Genomic DNA, 16,409 nt, shown 5'->3' with positions numbered 1-16,409 from the left:
GTATGAACGTTTGTCAAGATTGATTAGTGGTAAGAGACTGACAAAACTGGCAAACAAACTTCAGAGTGAGGGTGGTAACTTAGGTAAATGATTTACAGAGGGCCATAGTGCTGGCTTCTCAAGTGATGTGAGAGAGAGCTGTCTTGTTTATACAGCTTTGTGGATTGATAGCTGTGAGATTGCCATGGATAGGGACATCTGCTATGCAAGTGAATAGTAATTATTAAGCTAATAGAGAGTGGAAGCTAATTAAAGGAACTAATCAACCTTAAACTTTAAATTTTAGAGTTTAATAAAATGCTTTACTGATGATGGTTTCTTCTGAAAGCTGTTTTGGAGGGTAATAAATCAACAGCAGATGAGCCTTTTATTTTTCAGTTTAAAAGCCTTTTTTTCCAAGTAGTTAATTCAAGTTGACTAAAAATTGAGGATTAAATCTCTAAAAAACTTCTCTTTATGTATTAACACTCTCTCTAGGAAAAACAATACTAACATCTGATTTAGTAATCCATGGGACTAGATTGTAATAAGGTTTTCCTGGAAGATGAGGAAATAGTTTTGTACACACAGAATACCAGAATGCTTATAATCTGCAGGTTGTTGACACTGTCCTCACTTGGACGGGGGAGAAGCTGACCTGATTTTTGCATTGTCAGGTCACCCTTTACTTCAAGATTGGGGTTTATTGCCAGTTCCTTCTTGCCTGGTGTTCTTTTCTGTATTCCCAGCCTTGTATTGGCAGGTATTGACATTTATTGAGAAGGATTTCCAGCCACACTCCATACGCAGAGGATAACTTTACCTTTGAAGGGTGTCATTCCGCGATTCGCTACAAATGTGTCAATATCGCCATAGCTGTAAACCGCATCGCTGAAGCTAATGAGCAAAGCTGACGTTATTGACGAAGAATCCCACGAAGCTGCAACTCTCCAGTTGTTTGCTTTTGCAACCTGCTTTTAGGATTCCTTGCCATAAGAAAAACTTGGCAGCCTTCTCCTGCAGTATAAAAAATGCGTCGTGTTGTAAATGCCCCAGTCCATATCATACATGCTGATGCTAGGTTAAAATGTATCACTGCAAAATATGACTGGCACATTATTAGCCTCGGCTGAAATGATTTCTTTCTTTGAGCAAAGGATTTAATTGAGTATATAGGTTTATATCTCCATTAACATGTTTGATTTTCAGAGCTTTAAAATGAGATTGTTAACGTTATTAATGAGAATATAACGTTCGTTCGGAAGAGTCCATATTATCTGTTCATGAAACAAGGTAGTAGGTGTCCAATTTTCCTATCAGGTGAATATTTGTGGATGGGGAGGATCTTTAGATTCTTCCAACGGTCTGGATCTGGGAATGGCCTGGACGTTACAGGTAAACCAAAGATGAGGAATGAATAATCTAGAAAAGTCTCTTATCGTGAATAGTTAAGAAAGTGTCCAAATATTTAAAATAATCTCGGTTCGCGTGAGGCGTCTGTCTTAATGATAGTGAACGTACCCTGATGAATAATTCAGCGCTTTCCTCCTCTGTATGGGCAGTTTTCTATGAATAATAACTCTGGCCCTGCCTTTCTAATGTATATTGATTAGATCTGTCTGACAGTCCATGATGTTACAGTCTCGTTATGGCGTCTTAGCAGAGCTGAATGGGATTTTTTCCTCTGCTGCCCCGTGCATTGGAATTTGCCAGTTGTGAACTGGACATTTTTTTTCCGCCTTCATCTGTAACGTATTTCAATGTAAATGGAGGAAGACGAAAGTCCAGCGGGGGCGGTACCGGGCACGGAACCGGACCGAAACGATCGAGGTGGCGGCGAAGATAGCGGCTCTTGTACTGTTGCTCCGCCAGCTCCGGAGCCTTGCGAACCGGGATCAAACCAGGCTGCGGGTCGCGGAGACCTCGTCGGACCGGGCTCCCGTGTAACTGGAATACGGGTTTTGAAGGTACATGTCTCAATCATGCTCAGTATCTAAATTTCAGAACAGACACAACCCTGCCCACATTTGAAAAGACAAGGGCCGTTATTACGTCTGATACCGTTAACAGCTCTTCTACTTTCATAGCTAGTAATACTAAGTACGGTAATTAATTTTATGTGCATTTTGTTTGCCGTTTATCTTAGTGCGTGTGCTCTTGAATCGTTCTTTTAATTTATATTCCCAACTGCATCGGTAGGTATGTTTTGTTAGTCTCTACCGGGGATTTGCATAGTGTCAGCTGTACCGAAGCGTAGAGTTATTCATTACTGTTGCTGTCATGATGTAACCTGTTAGATCTATTTTAAATTATTTAACGTGTTTTAGTCATTTACCCGTATCAATCTCTTAACAATTATTTTAGGAAAGAAGTAAGCACGTTAGCAATTAATGTATTGACCCATAAGAGTTACACGGGTCTTAAGTTCCGGTAATGCCCTAAACAAATCTAGTCATTATATCATGAATATTTTAGTATGCATAGTTAGCAAGTGTTTTGAAACAAAGTGATTTTTTATTTGTGATAATAGCGGTGTGCCTTTTTCAGACGTTTTTTTTAAATCATTGACATTATTTTCCTGTATGTAACCAATATACCCCGAGACCTTAGTTCATTCGATACACGAGCAGTACTAGTTAACTGTTTCCCTTATGGATGTTCCTGTACTTCCGCCATTATGTCATAATTAACTCATTAGATGTCTCAAGCACCACTCTATTAAAGATATGCGTGCTTACTTTCTACGTATGTTTGAATGTGGGCTGTACGAATATTATTAATCATTTTTTCAATGCTTCTTATCATGTTAGCCCTGAAGACTTTAATGCTTTGTAAATCAGGATGCTCTCTTCAAATGACTGCTGTGATTGCAGTATTCTGTTCGAATTGATATAAATAAATACATAAATTCCGGAGCCGGGTTAATTAAAATATCCATTGCTATTATATATGATACGGCTGCGTACACATGTATAACCTTCATAAGTGTGAAGTGTACCTCCAGAGACGGATTTTAAAGCACAGCACACAGGGATTGGTGGAAACTGCCGTCCATTGCTAGTGCTGGAATATTACTGAAATATGGCAAACTGCCGGACATATTTGCAATGCATATGTGATAAAGAGAAGCGCAAGACCACCCTCGCTCTAAAGATTGGTATGTGTTGCATGTTGGAACAGTGGTGCTGCTGAATTGAAATGTCTTAATTAGTGGTTGTGCCAGATTTATTGATCAATTTCAGGAGTAAGACATTTCTGTGGGAAAAAAAAGGTACAAACATCATATGCCCATCTGACCATTGCCTGTAATTTCCAGAATAATGCTACTCAGGCTGTATTTCCATATTCCAGGCAGTGTGTGGTGGTCAGTTATTCAGTCATTTTTCTTAAATGTTTTGCAATCTTGAACTGACATTTAGAGATCCCTCCCACTAGAATCCAGCCATCAAGGTCTGGCGTTGCCCCATGACTGAGGGACTCCAGCTGGTGATTTTGTACATGACACGGATCTTGATTTTCAGAAACATTTCAGAAGCGTTTCCTACATGACAGCTGTTGCAGTAGTTGATGAAACAAAAGTGTCACACAAGTAGATTGTGATAGTCCAGTTCCCTTCCTAGATCTCTTCCAATCACCAGCTTATCCAAACGCTTATGAACTGTGAAACAGGTTGATTCATCCAGCTATCCTTTATATTAGAAAACTTCTTATTCCTGGCGAGAGGCATGTCAGCCTGCTGCCTATCCTGATAACATAGGGCACAAATTGTGAGTGAGAGTGCAGTGCTGCGCTCTTCCTGGAAGGGACACCTGCCCATCAGAGAACAGTGAAGAAAAAGAGAGAATTTAGAACAGCCAATCAGACTAATCTAGCATACCACTGGGAGGGGGGAGGAAACAGCATCGGGAGAAAGCACATGTGGACGTAGGGGTGACCATGCAACCACTACACAGACAGACGCCCAAGTTCAGAATCAAACCCAGGACCCTGGAGCTGTTAAGCAGCAGCCTTCAACACCACTCCGCAATGCTTGCCTGTGAAGCAGAACTGTTTCAGGAAATGCCTGGGTCCACTAGAAAGTTAATGATCTCAGGAAGACATGAAGCCTGTCTCTCACACAGAAGGCGGTTGAGCCCTTCTAGGCTAAATGACGCAGCGTTTTTTTTTTTCTTTCTAAACCTTGGTGGAAGTAATGTATTTGTCAGAAGAGCATCTCTAAGTGTGCACACGGTGATCTGAGTTTTCCACTCGTTTCTATGAGTGAGGTCAGAAAGGCTTAGGAACTCGTTTGTTTCCAGCCCAGAATTCTAAGCAGGGCGGTCATGTATGAGCTTAATGTTTTAACAGAGCGTTTTGTTTAGTTATGTATGATGGGGAACTTGAGAGGAATCTGAAAATGCCCCGATTTTCATTTGGTCTTCTTAACCAAGTGAATTTTAAAAATAAATAAGTTCAGGCCAAAGTCTCACATTTTTAAAATCTGACTCTTTGTCTCATAAAGCAGATACAGGGAAGAAGACAGACAGGTCCCTTGCTGGGGCACCAGTTCATCACGGAGCGCTCACATTTACAGGGCCTATTTAAAGAAACTGGTTAAACAAGGCAGCATGGCTGTAAAAGGTGGGAGGAAAGCAGAGCTCCCAGAGAATACAGGGGGACGTACTGTTTCCACACAGAAGGCATCCCAGCTGGATACAAGAGCTGTGAGGCAGCAATTGTTACATGCCTCTTCACAACATCACCCATGAGATAACACCTGAAACATGATTATCCAAACCTTCTGTCAGGACAGATACTTCTCCCAGGGTGGAGATGCTGTATTGCTGTGTGGGTGGTGGCTCTCTGATAGTGTGAGTTACATGGTGATGGCGATTGCCCTGAATCCTTTCAGATTTGTCTGTGTGCTCCAGTCTGAATCTGAGACCATGCAAAATGAGGAGGGACTCAGAAACATGGATTTCATCCATCTGACTAATGGCTCGATGCCTCTCTCTCTCTTGGCATATCCCAGTTTTTAGTCACTTTTTTAAATTGTAGTCACATCACTATGGTTTGTACCATTTATTTGTACAAATATTTGAGCTACCCTGGCTACACCTGAAAGCATTGCAAGAAAATTGAACTGCAGAGTAATCAAGGTCTTGAACCTTGTACTGTTTTGCTGAATTGTAAACCTCCTTTACACATGAGCCTCCGAAACCACTAGTCACACTTTGCATCTGAACTTTGTAATCAGAATGACCACCACATAAAAAAACACTAGGTGTTTGGACTTGAGTTCTGAATTATATCAGGAATTGCTCCTGTAATGCATTAGATGCTTCAACAAGAATAGTAATTGTTTCGTGTCAAATAAAATAGATTTTGTCTCTGGACGTGAGTCAATACCTTCATTAACATTTTAAATATAGATCCATTTCTCATTTTAACCCAATAAGTAGTAGAAATTATTGTTAGAAATGTGTTGTCAGCAGGACCTTTTCTGGTATGGACCTCCAGAATCCTGAGGCAGCACACTGTGATGCCTGCTTTTTGCTGGAATTCTCCTAATTTGCTTTGGAGTTCCAGTTTGTTCAGTAAAATAGGTATTGTGGCAGGCTGGGTGTGCATGTTAACATTGAGATGAAAGCAGTGTGCATACAAGTGAAAAGGGAAGAAAGGAGATCATGTTCTGGGCAGCAACAGCTTTGACTGGTTTAGAGTCCTTTGGGAGCCGATGAACAACATCAGCATGTGTTAATTTACCTCTTTAAATCAACAACTCCGTGTGCAATAATTTGTTTTATAGACACTGAACAGAACGAACAGTAAAATAATAATAATAATTACATTTCTGCTTCATCAAATCATTTGGTCCAGTTTCATTGTAAATGTTAGTATTAAATGAATGAGAATGTTTCAACAACGAACATTATTTCCTGGGGTGGCAGGGTGGGGCAGTGATTAGCATTGCTGCCTCGCGTCCCTGGGGCTCTGGGTTCAGTTCTTGGGGTGCTGTCTGTGTGGAGTTTGTATGTTTTCACGGTGTACTAATGGGTTTCCTCCAAGTGCACCAGTTTCCTCCCACAGTCCATGGGTAGGTTACATGGCCTCTTGACCCTGGTGTGAGAGTGTGCACGGTTGTTTCTGTGCATGCTCTGCGATGGACTGGCATCCTGTCCAGGGTGTGTCCACCTTGCCCCCGTTGCCTGTCAGAATAGGCTCTAGCTCGTCTGCGACCCTGTATTGGATAAGGCGTTGCGAAGATGGCTGGATGTTATTTTCCGCAGTATCGTCATGTAACAAAATGAGAAAGGCTGCAAACGAGAGGAAGTCATTTGGCCCTTGTCATTTGCTGGGTTAGTAGTAGCTTGTTCATCCGTCTCTCCCATCTGGCCACCTCTTGAAAGATCCAGTGGAATCAGCTTCAGTAGCACAGTTCGGTAAGCTGCTTCAGGCATCCATCACCCTGTCTGTGACAGAGTGCTTCCTGTTCTCAGTCCTGTGCGAACCATCTCTGGCTTCCCATTGGTGTCCCCAGCTCACATGGAATCAAACATGGAATCAAAGTGATGGGTTGCAGTCAGGAAAGATCAGACAACGTTCTCTACCTCTGTTTGATTCAGCCACCACACGCATGGCGGTTGAGGTGCAGTCTAGCACAGGCGACTCCCCTGTCTCTCCCCACTGCCTGACATGAGCTTCTTTCCCCCTGGGCTCCCTGTCTCTCCACCAGCGCAACATGAAGCGCAACGGGAGCCGGGGCTGTGTGACGCGCAAGAGTCGCTTCGGGTCCCGGGAGCGAGACTGGCTGAAGGGAGACTCCGGGCGGGGCTGCGTGTGCCTGTACAGGGCAGTGGGTCCTCAGACACCCTCCTCCTCCTCCTCCTCCGCCTCGCAGCCCGACCTGCGCCTGGTCCTCTGCTCCACCAGCACCACGGTGGAGGAGCTCTGCGCTCAGGGCGACTGCCAGGCCCTGTACCTGCAGCTGCACGGAGACCTGCTCAGGTAAGACAGCTGCACGCCGGGGGCCCTGCCCATGGTCCCACACTGCGCACGTCTCCAACGAGAATCGGGACAAAGGGCGCACGGGGCAATTGAACAACGTGGAAAAATGTGCAGGTAGAATTCTTCACAAGCAATGTGTAAGCACCCAAAAATATCAGTAGGGGGGTTAATGGGGGGAGCGTTGCCCAGCGTGCACATCTGTGTGTCTGTGTGTGAAATACCAAGAGAAGGAAATGCATTTGCTTGAAAAAAAAACCCACAAGCACTGTTTACTTATCTCTAATGGGAGAGAGAAAAGCAATCTGTAGCTTCAAGGAATTCTGACAACCAGCCAGCTCTAAAAGGACATGCGTATATAGGTGTACATGTCCATATATATATCTGAAGAGCTGAAGAGAATAGCTCAGGTTGTATTTTGACATTTTGACATTATAGTCTTCTGCCTCAGCTTTGGAATTCTGCGGGTGGCGCACGGTGTCAATTGAAATCTGGTCTTGGATACGGGTATCACATTCACTCTCACTTTCATTCCACATTCATTTTTTTTTGTGGAATTCTACTGGGGGAAAAAAAAGCTTCATCTAGGGGAGTCGATATTTCTGCATATGCTCAAAGATACAGCTCTTCCATTCCAGCTGTTTTTCACACCCATCCACCTGACCTCATTTTGCTCTGCCTTGCTCCCAACCCACTCCTGAAGGAAGAGCAGTCGGTTGTTTTTTTCCCACAAACAGCTTGTTGGAAGGAACATGCCAGGGAATTCTTCTTTCACTTTCGTTTCTGAAAAGAACGCCCCTGAGAAACCCCTGTAGCAGATGGACATTTCTGTTTAAAGAACATATGTCCAAGGTTGATAAGCATGGTGGTATATTAAACATGTTTGTTTTGTGATATTAAAACAGAAATATTTAATATACCAGTTTTAAGTTCATTGGAATGTTACTGTTTTTTTGGTTTTGTTTTTATTTGGATGTAGAATTAGTTTATTTCTTCCAGCACATTAACACTTTGTAAATGAAAGTTTCCAAACAGCACTGTTTGTTAGAGGCCTGAGTTTTTAAATATACACGGCAAACACCTCAAGAACTTCATGTTTTCATAACAAACGTCTAAAAAGCCATAATACAAATGGATGGTGTGAACCATACATGTAACATAAAACTTGCTAAATAAAAAACAAAAACAATTGCCCATCTTAACCTTCATAGTTTTCTAGTTTTTTATTTGTTTGGCTGTTAAGTCATTTACAAAACAGCAAGATTCTCTCCCATTCATTTGGAAGTAAATCACATGTATAATTAAGATCTAGAAAGAACACCCTTTCAGGTTAGGGCGCATTTTAAGAGCATGTAGTTACAGTGAATTAAAGGTATCAATATTAATGATCCCCCAAAGGAGCAAAAACCTTGAGAACCCTTTGAGAAAAAAACACGTTTTGGCTGCACACACACCTGAACAAGGGGCCTCGGCCAGTAGTTTGTGCTTTTTTCTATTTTCTGCTTTTCGGTACGGAATTAATTCTGCTTGTTCTTTTCCAGCTTGCACACTGGCACAGCAGTGCACTCAAATCTTAATTAGCTCTTGACCAATTCCCAAACTATAAGAAACAGAACTGTCTTATGATTTCTCATTCTACCAATATTCATGCCCACAATTTATTATGAGATGTATTTTCTGGACATCTGAAATTTAAACTACTGCTGTTTCTGGATTGAATACAGTCAAAGGTGAATTCCACCAAACAGTGTCATCAAAAAAATCTCCCAACTGTAAATCCACCTAACAATTTATAGCTGAATAAAATAGGCTGTTTTTCTTCTTAAAAGATTAGGAAGCTACGAATATTCATTTGCACAGTTACTGAATTTACAGATAATTTCAGCCCATGTAGCTCTGAAAAGAAAGGCATTTGTTTAAAGGGCTTACTAGCAGAGATGGTGATATCCTGTGCTGGCAGTTATCCATATTAAGTACTTGTGGCCATGGCAAAGTGATCGCTAGTGGCTGGCATAAGGCCAACAGATGTGATCTAAGCTATTACACACTGCAGTCTGCAAGATTGTGAAGTAGCTACAAAGAGACACCACTGATGTAAGATACCAGCACAAATGCAACACTTTCTATGGGTTTCCACAGCCTGGGATCAATCTGATTTTGAAATTTTGTTGCATTTCTATAGTATTGTCCTCATAAGTCAGTCAAAGAGTTTTAAAGCATTGAAGCGGTGGAGAAGCGTTTTTGACTTCCTTTCCAGTGTGTACTCATCCTATGCGAGTACAGTTCGTTTTTAAAGGCCCTGAGTATTTCTGTTTCTTCTGTAAAAACAAATCAGTAATTTATAACATAATTTACTTTCCATGTTATAGGGTGGATTTGTTCATTTTATTTTTTAGAAGATTTACTTTAGGTTTTTAATATCCTCAAAGCACCGTTTTAGCCCGAGGCTCAACTTTTGTAAATTGTGTTTTGGTCTCAATGGCAACGTCTCTGGTTGACTACTGTTAAATATTGAGTTGCTTTCCTTTCACTGCAGGGAACTGAGGCCAGCAGAACACACATGTGGCATTAAACGTCTGACTATGAATGCAGTCCTATGGACTGACTGAGCATCACTGCAGCATTCTCAAGCCCCTGTTTGGTCCTGGCAGTGAATTTTCTAACTGGGTGGACCAAGTGTGATAAGGAGAGACTTTGATCAGGTGTTTGAAGGAAATTATCTGATACAAGGCCTTAAGTAGTTACATGAGTGGGACTGACCAAAAAAAGCCAGGATTTTGCAATAACATTATACAATAACTATCCCAAGAAATTATTTATTTAATTTCAACAATGAGAGTAAATCAGCATTGCTCTGGTTTCCTTAATTGGCATCTTGAATCATCAGGCCTGGTGTAAGTGTGTGTTTCTGCCAGTGTGATGCACTAGCTTCCCATCCAGGGTGAGTCCTGCCTTGTGTCCTTTGCTTCCTGGGATAGTGTCTTTGTGGCCATCTCCCTCTTTTATGAATTGGATGAAGCTGTTAGAAAATTGATGAATGGATGGATGTATCAGTCGACTAGAGTAGAAATATTCCATTAGACATTTTGTCAAACGAAATTTTGTTTTTTTAGAAAAAAAAACAGGATTGGAAGAATATGTTTTGCTAATTCATCAAGACGTCAAAGATGTAGATTCTGCCAAAACGACCATTAGCACTTCAGGTGAAATTGTTGCTCTGTGCTGAACTGAATTTTGTGTGGCAAACAGGTTTGAGGAACAGGTTTTATGTTATATAAAACAGACAGGCCTGGTAAAAATACCATTGCATCTTTTCAGATATTTGATTAAATATTGCACTATATGAAATGTAATGAAAATGCCGTGCAAGCTTCAAGTAAAACATTGAAAATAGGACTAGAACGTAACCTAGGTTTAAGCACCAAGTGTGTTTATCTGCTTGTGTAAAAAAGCATAGCTGGCTTCCTTTCTTTGTTTTGAGTCAACACTCTGTGGAAGAAACTTTCGCAGGCGGGGTGGGGGGTGGGGGGGGGTAGTTTTGGGCGGGCGTGGCCTGTGCTCAGTGAGTGGGAGATGGGGACAGGTGAGGAGTGCGGCCTGGGGTGTAACGTGTTCATTGTTCCTGGCAGGAGGCTGGACCCTGCTGAGTGCCCTCTCCAGATTGTTTACGATTACTTGGCAGCGATGGGCTACAGCGACCCGCTGAGGATACAGAGGGAGGCGGCCCACTCCGACCTCAGCTGCATGATCCGCTTTTACAGTGGTGAGTGCCCGCCCCTGGCCTCGGGTCCCGCGGCTCACAGATGACAAGCTGGAGCAATATTCTGCTCCGGCCCCACTGGGGTCGCGGTGCTTTGCGCCCCTTCTTATTTCGGTTGGCACTGTGCTTCATTCCATTACCATTCTACTCATACCCAAGGAGTTTGTGAGCCTCTGGGAGTTTTTTTGTTCATTTCCCCTAGACATTCCCTGTCCCTGTGTGTCAGTGTTGTGCATCACTCTTTCTGTTGTTCCAGTTCAATCCAACACTATTTCTGTTACCTTGGTATCAGATCATGACCTTGTAGGATGCTCATTTTGTTTTTTTGCTCTCTTTTTTTCTTGGTTTCTGGAATCATTATTTCAAGGATGTGCTTCAATTTGCTGTATGCCTTGTTCTGAATAGTTGGGTTTCTTTATTAGACCATAAAAGGGCCTGTTTGAATCTATTTGATGTTTTCTGTGACAGCAATAATATCCACTGCCTTCTGAGATCAATTGCTTGTCTTTCAGGAATTGCTGAAAAGCATTTGTATTTAGCTGAAATTATGTTTTTGAGTTAAAAGACACCAGTTCTCTACTTTGCTTTTGTGCGTCAAGTGGATTTAGTTATATATCACTCTGGGTACCATCAGTCTACAGTAAGACAAAGAGATTTTTCAACTTGTCAAAACATGCATGTCAGAAACTTTCCCATTTGAAGAAGATAGCTGACCACACGCAACAACACCTCAAAACCTCAAAGATGCCCTGGGAACGGTCTCGCAGTTTCTCGTCTTTGGGAGAATTCTTCAGGCCCTGACACGGTTTTGTGCTGGAGATGGGATTATGGTGCATAATTCAAAGCGAACAACAGCAGAGTAGAAAGAGAGAACAGTGGGAGGACCTGAGCTGGGGCCACTCTTCCCCAGAGACTGCAGTCGATGGCACCTGGAGCTGATGAGTTGCCCTGCAGCTTCTGATCCTGCAGACAGCCCTTCAGCTTCGGCTGTTCCAGCGGGGATTGTGATATGAAGCACCTTCCCTCAGAAGTGCAGACTGGCGGATGATTCTTCATTCTTCTGCTGGGGAATGAAAAAGGAGGTACCTGTGTCATATTGAAGTGTGTCTGTGATTTATTGGTGGCATTGTTCCGTGATGTATTGCACCGGCACATGAAGCATACTTCCGAGATTTATTTCTTCTTAACTAAATTCAGATGCGTCTTGGATTTCAGAGGCCAGACGGTGGTACAGCAACACGTTTCTGATTTTTTTTGCATAGGGAGGTTTTGATGGATTGGCCTAAGGACAGCGAATTCGCACTTTGTTGTGCGCCGTGTCTTTCAGAGTCTTGCCCTGCGTGGCAAGGCTTGTGATCCTCTTAAGAGGCCTGATAGGCTTTACTTGTAAGAAAATGAGACCTGATGTACTGCATAACCTTCCTATTAATAACCCAGCCTGTTGCTGAGCATTCATGGTGCCTGCTAGCTCTGGCTACCTGGAATCACGGTCCTTTCTTTCTGCCAGGGTTTCTGTTCCTGGAGCCTTTGGTGGCCACAGTGACCACAACGCTGCACAGAACAGGCTGCACTGATGCGCCAGCTACACAGGCTGCCTCTCTTCTGCTCTCACATCAGACTTCACAGCTGCTAAACCACAGACTCTAAGAAAAGAATGGTGCTTATCTATGCAAATATGCACTTTTTTAACCCTTTAAAAAGACTGAATCCAGTAAAGAGTGTGCACATCCTCTACAAAATAAGCAGTAATCGAATAGAACTTGGCAGGACAGTGTTTTAATTCATGACCATAGTTCTTGTAAATCACAAAATATGTGACTGAAATGAAGCTTCGTTAAAAAGAGAATACACAATGTCCTCTTCAATATTTTGTCTTTCCTTTCGCAGTAGTGCCTGTTTGTGGCTTATACTTTTTAGACAACTCTTTGGTGTCTAGTTGGTGGAATGTCTGCCTTTTTTTATCCTTCCTTCAGCTGCACCACAAATAGATGGGCTGCTACTGTGTTCTCCTGCGACTGTTTTCAGCCTCTCAATGTAATTCAGCTCCAGCAGTTGAAAAGGGCCTGGCAACAATGACTAGACCAACTCAAATTAGACATTTCCTAAGTTTTTTTTTTTTGTGTTTCTAAATATGTTGGGCTGGATATTCATTCCTGATATGTTACATTGCAAGGAAAATGTCTGTACAGGGCCTGCAATATACTCCAGGCTCTTTGAATGAACTCTTTGCTGTGTGTAGTGTATTTTAGGCCCTGCCATGTTTGGTGTTTAGATTGTTAGGCCCAGTTGTGGGACAGCGAGGACATCCAGATCCCAGAAGGTTATCTTATGGAAAAGCAGTGGTGAGACAAAGTGCTGGGCTGACACTGGTTGTTTTGGCCATGAAACCACATATTTGGATGGGAAAGTATGGCAACTACCTCAGGTTATCTTCTCGGTAGGATCTTTTGAGGTGTTGGTTTCATGAAGGATTTCTCCTGCTAAATAAGGAGGCCTGTCTTTTGCCTTGACTTGTCAGATGGCTGCTGGCTCAACAGCATTCTTTTCCCTTAGCTCTCAAACTGTAGGTGTCCTTCAGCCGTTGCTAGGGGTTACCACATTAGCACACCTGCGCTGCTGCCTCTGTTTATGTTGTCAACAGCACAGGAACATCTTGGTGTTTCTCTGCTTGTTTTAGTTTTAAACACAGTCCTGCGTTCGGAGATGTTTTGTTCTGTAACCTGAGGAGCATCGGTTCCGCATGATCATTGTTTCTGCATCGTGACTGTTAGTCATCACTTTAGAGATGTTAAACATGAAGATCATTTTGTGCTTGTTTTTGCTTTGCTTTTGAAAAATGGCTGGTCTGAGGGTGTATGTGTCATATCTTCAGAAAGTGTGTATTATTATCTACAGTGCTGTACTGTTTAATATACCAAGGCGTATACCGTACTTTAAAAAGCAGAAATAGTCATCAGTAACTATTTCATGATTAAATGAAAACAAATGAAAAGCAGTGGGAGAAAAGAAAACTTAAATTCAAAATGAAGTACGTGGTTTCAAAACAACACAAAGATGAAGTTAATTACCTCTAGGGTCAGCGAGTGCAGCTGCAGTTTATTTTTAAGCCCTTTTCTGTTGCTGGATTGCTTCCATTCAGCCTGGTTGTTTTTTCCACAACAACGTCTCTTAGCACAGAAATCTGGCAGTGAACTGATGGGTTTGCACTGAAGCTGCCACAATAGCAACACAGAGTTAGCTGTAGTCCAGCTACTAATAGGGCTCAGCACAGATGTCATAAATATATATACAGTAGGTTTGACAAGATTAGGTCCTAATGCCTTTCAAGAGCATGCAGCTACTTTGTTATATGGCACTGAATATTCATTCGTTTTTGCCATATCACTACACTTAAGAAGCAAAGCCATTTCTGAAGCATATAAAGTCATAGTTTGCAACCACGAACAGCTGTTTCACACTAATTAATGTTCATCAGTGTGACATTTTGAAATATGTTGATACAATTGGAAGCTGACTTTTGTAAGAATAATGCATGTAGGCAAGTCTTACAATAAACACCTTCTAGGTTTAAGCTCTTTTTAAGAGCATGCAGTCACTATGAGTTATGGAAGTATACTTAGCTTGTGTGATAATAATATGTAGGGAGAGGGATTACAAATTCAGCAAATTCCATTCATTCCAGTACTGTATCTACAGTGCAGAAGAGTGGCACAGCTACAGTGAGAAAACCGAAAACAATCTGGACCTGTTGGGCAGTCATTTCTCTACCGTTCCTCTTGGAGTCTGTCTTTTTTCAGATTTGAAAAATGTTTGATCCTATTTCTGATTTTCTTTTTTTTTTTATTCACGTCTGTCCTTGCTCTTATGTAACACCGTGTTAATTAACAGTGAAATGATGAATCACAAGCACATTCTCAGACATTATAGCTCCTATAAAGGTGTGCCCTCCCACACTGCTTGAGTTACCACTTTCTATTAAAACCTCTATGTTCAAACGAGCTGTTGATTGTAGAGTGTGCCTACAGTCCAGTGGATGCTACATTAGAGATGCAGGAGACAATATTTGTTTAGTTGCTCTAAGAAAGTATTATATTGCTGCTAAAGTTTTAACACTGCCATGTGTTTTACTAGCTCTTAAAAATGAGTGACGTTCTGGTGTCTCGGTCTGAGTCTGCTGTCCCAGCTGGTCCCTCATAACCTGCCTCAGTCAGAAGGGTTACCTCCTGTGGCCAGGTTAGTGGAGAGAGAAGAGCCATCAGCTTATTCAGGAGGAAGAAACACAGGGCCTTGCGCCATTTTCTGCCATGCTACATTTACCTCACATCTTTCCAGGATAGAAAGAAATCCAAAAGAAATGCTGAGCTAACTCTTAAAAAAAAAAACTCAGGGTTGTGTGACACCTCTGAGCTTTGTAGTGCTGTTGTCTTATTAAGACAATTATTAAGAAGAATCGAGTGTGAGCATAGCGTGACACTAAGTGTTTGATGAACATAGCGCAAAGAGGGTTTTTTTCTTGATTACGTTTTTATTAGGGACTGTGTTTAATACAATATACAATACAATATTTCCAAATAAGAACATAAAGTGATTTTTATATAGCTCTGTTGGACTACATAGTTCCTTTTAACTGTCCCTTGTGATTTATCCCAAAAAAGTCCAGATTTCATGTAAGACTAAATGTAGCCACCTAACTGCCCTATTTTTATTTTATAATGTAATGACTGTAGTATGCAAGTCAATTGTAGTAAATTGCAATTTACATTGTAAATTATATGATATTAAGTGTACATTCATTTGTTTGGTCACATTTGTTATCTTTACTGTATGTTTATATTTCAGAATATTTAAGTTTGTACCAATTTGCTGATTTCATTATCAGCAGATGAACTGTTGCTGAAGGTCAAGCTTAATTTAACATTTGTTGTTGTAGCCGGTGACTACTGAGCTTAATTGCTCTACAAGTTCTGCAACAGAATGTACATTTTCAAATACAGGTTAGTCCCTTTTTCCTGGTAGCCAAAGGTTTCATCCAGCAGAAAATCTCAGTATTTCAATGATTTGTTTGTTGTTAATTATTCCTAGATCACGTCAGTGTGATGGTGATCAGTAGATATAAATCATGTGATTGCTGTTTATGTTTTATGATCTATTCGTGAGTCATGCTATCTCTGAACCTTGATACACCTAGGATTTTTATTCATTTTTATAGTTTTAAGTTATCTAAAGGCTGATAATCTGTAAAGCAGGTTACCACACGATTTTCCACTCTTTCAACATCTGACATCTTCAGTGATTCAAAGTCATGATTGAAGTATGGATGGCTTAAATAAGGAGAATTGTTATTCCCAACAGGAAATGCAAGGGAGAGTACGCCTAGCTAAGAGTACAGTGCTGCCAATTTATCTTTCCATTGGCTTTTGAAGCTAAAAATGGATGGGGTGGTACAAGCAAATTCTAGTCCGAGAACCATAGTAGCTGAGGAGCAGTGAGTTACAGTAAAGGATTGAGGATTTGATGTGCTTCTCATGTCGTTGCTCTGCCGTGGTCTCTGCTGTATCCAAAATAATAAGTTTCTTCGGTCTCTAGCAATTAATTTAATTTGTCCTGTTCTCTTTGGAATTTCAGGTTGATTGGTTCAAATCTTCTTAGCAACTGCACAGAAAACATTCGGACACCATTTTTTCAA

General features: G+C 41.5%; 1 protein-coding gene across 1 annotated transcript in view; it reads left to right on the top strand.

The window, feature by feature from the left end:
* Positions 1–466: 466 nt before the first annotated feature.
* phlpp2 (PH domain and leucine rich repeat protein phosphatase 2) overlaps positions 467–16,409 on the top strand; it is a 47,181-nt gene continuing 31,238 nt past the window's right edge. Inside the window, exons 1-3 of the mRNA XM_088613942.1 lie at positions 467–1,946; positions 6,695–6,966; positions 10,593–10,726. Coding sequence (XP_088470068.1) covers positions 1,746–1,946; positions 6,695–6,966; positions 10,593–10,726 — 607 coding nt within the window. The 5' untranslated portion in view covers positions 467–1,745. The remainder of the gene's footprint in view (positions 1,947–6,694; positions 6,967–10,592; positions 10,727–16,409) is intronic.

This window comes from Lepisosteus platostomus, chromosome 20, assembly GCF_059453375.1.
Source record: "Lepisosteus platostomus isolate fLepPlt1 chromosome 20, fLepPlt1.hap1, whole genome shotgun sequence".
Classification (NCBI taxonomy): domain Eukaryota; kingdom Metazoa; phylum Chordata; class Actinopteri; order Semionotiformes; family Lepisosteidae; genus Lepisosteus; species Lepisosteus platostomus.
This window is presented reverse-complemented; position numbering and strand designations above follow the sequence as displayed.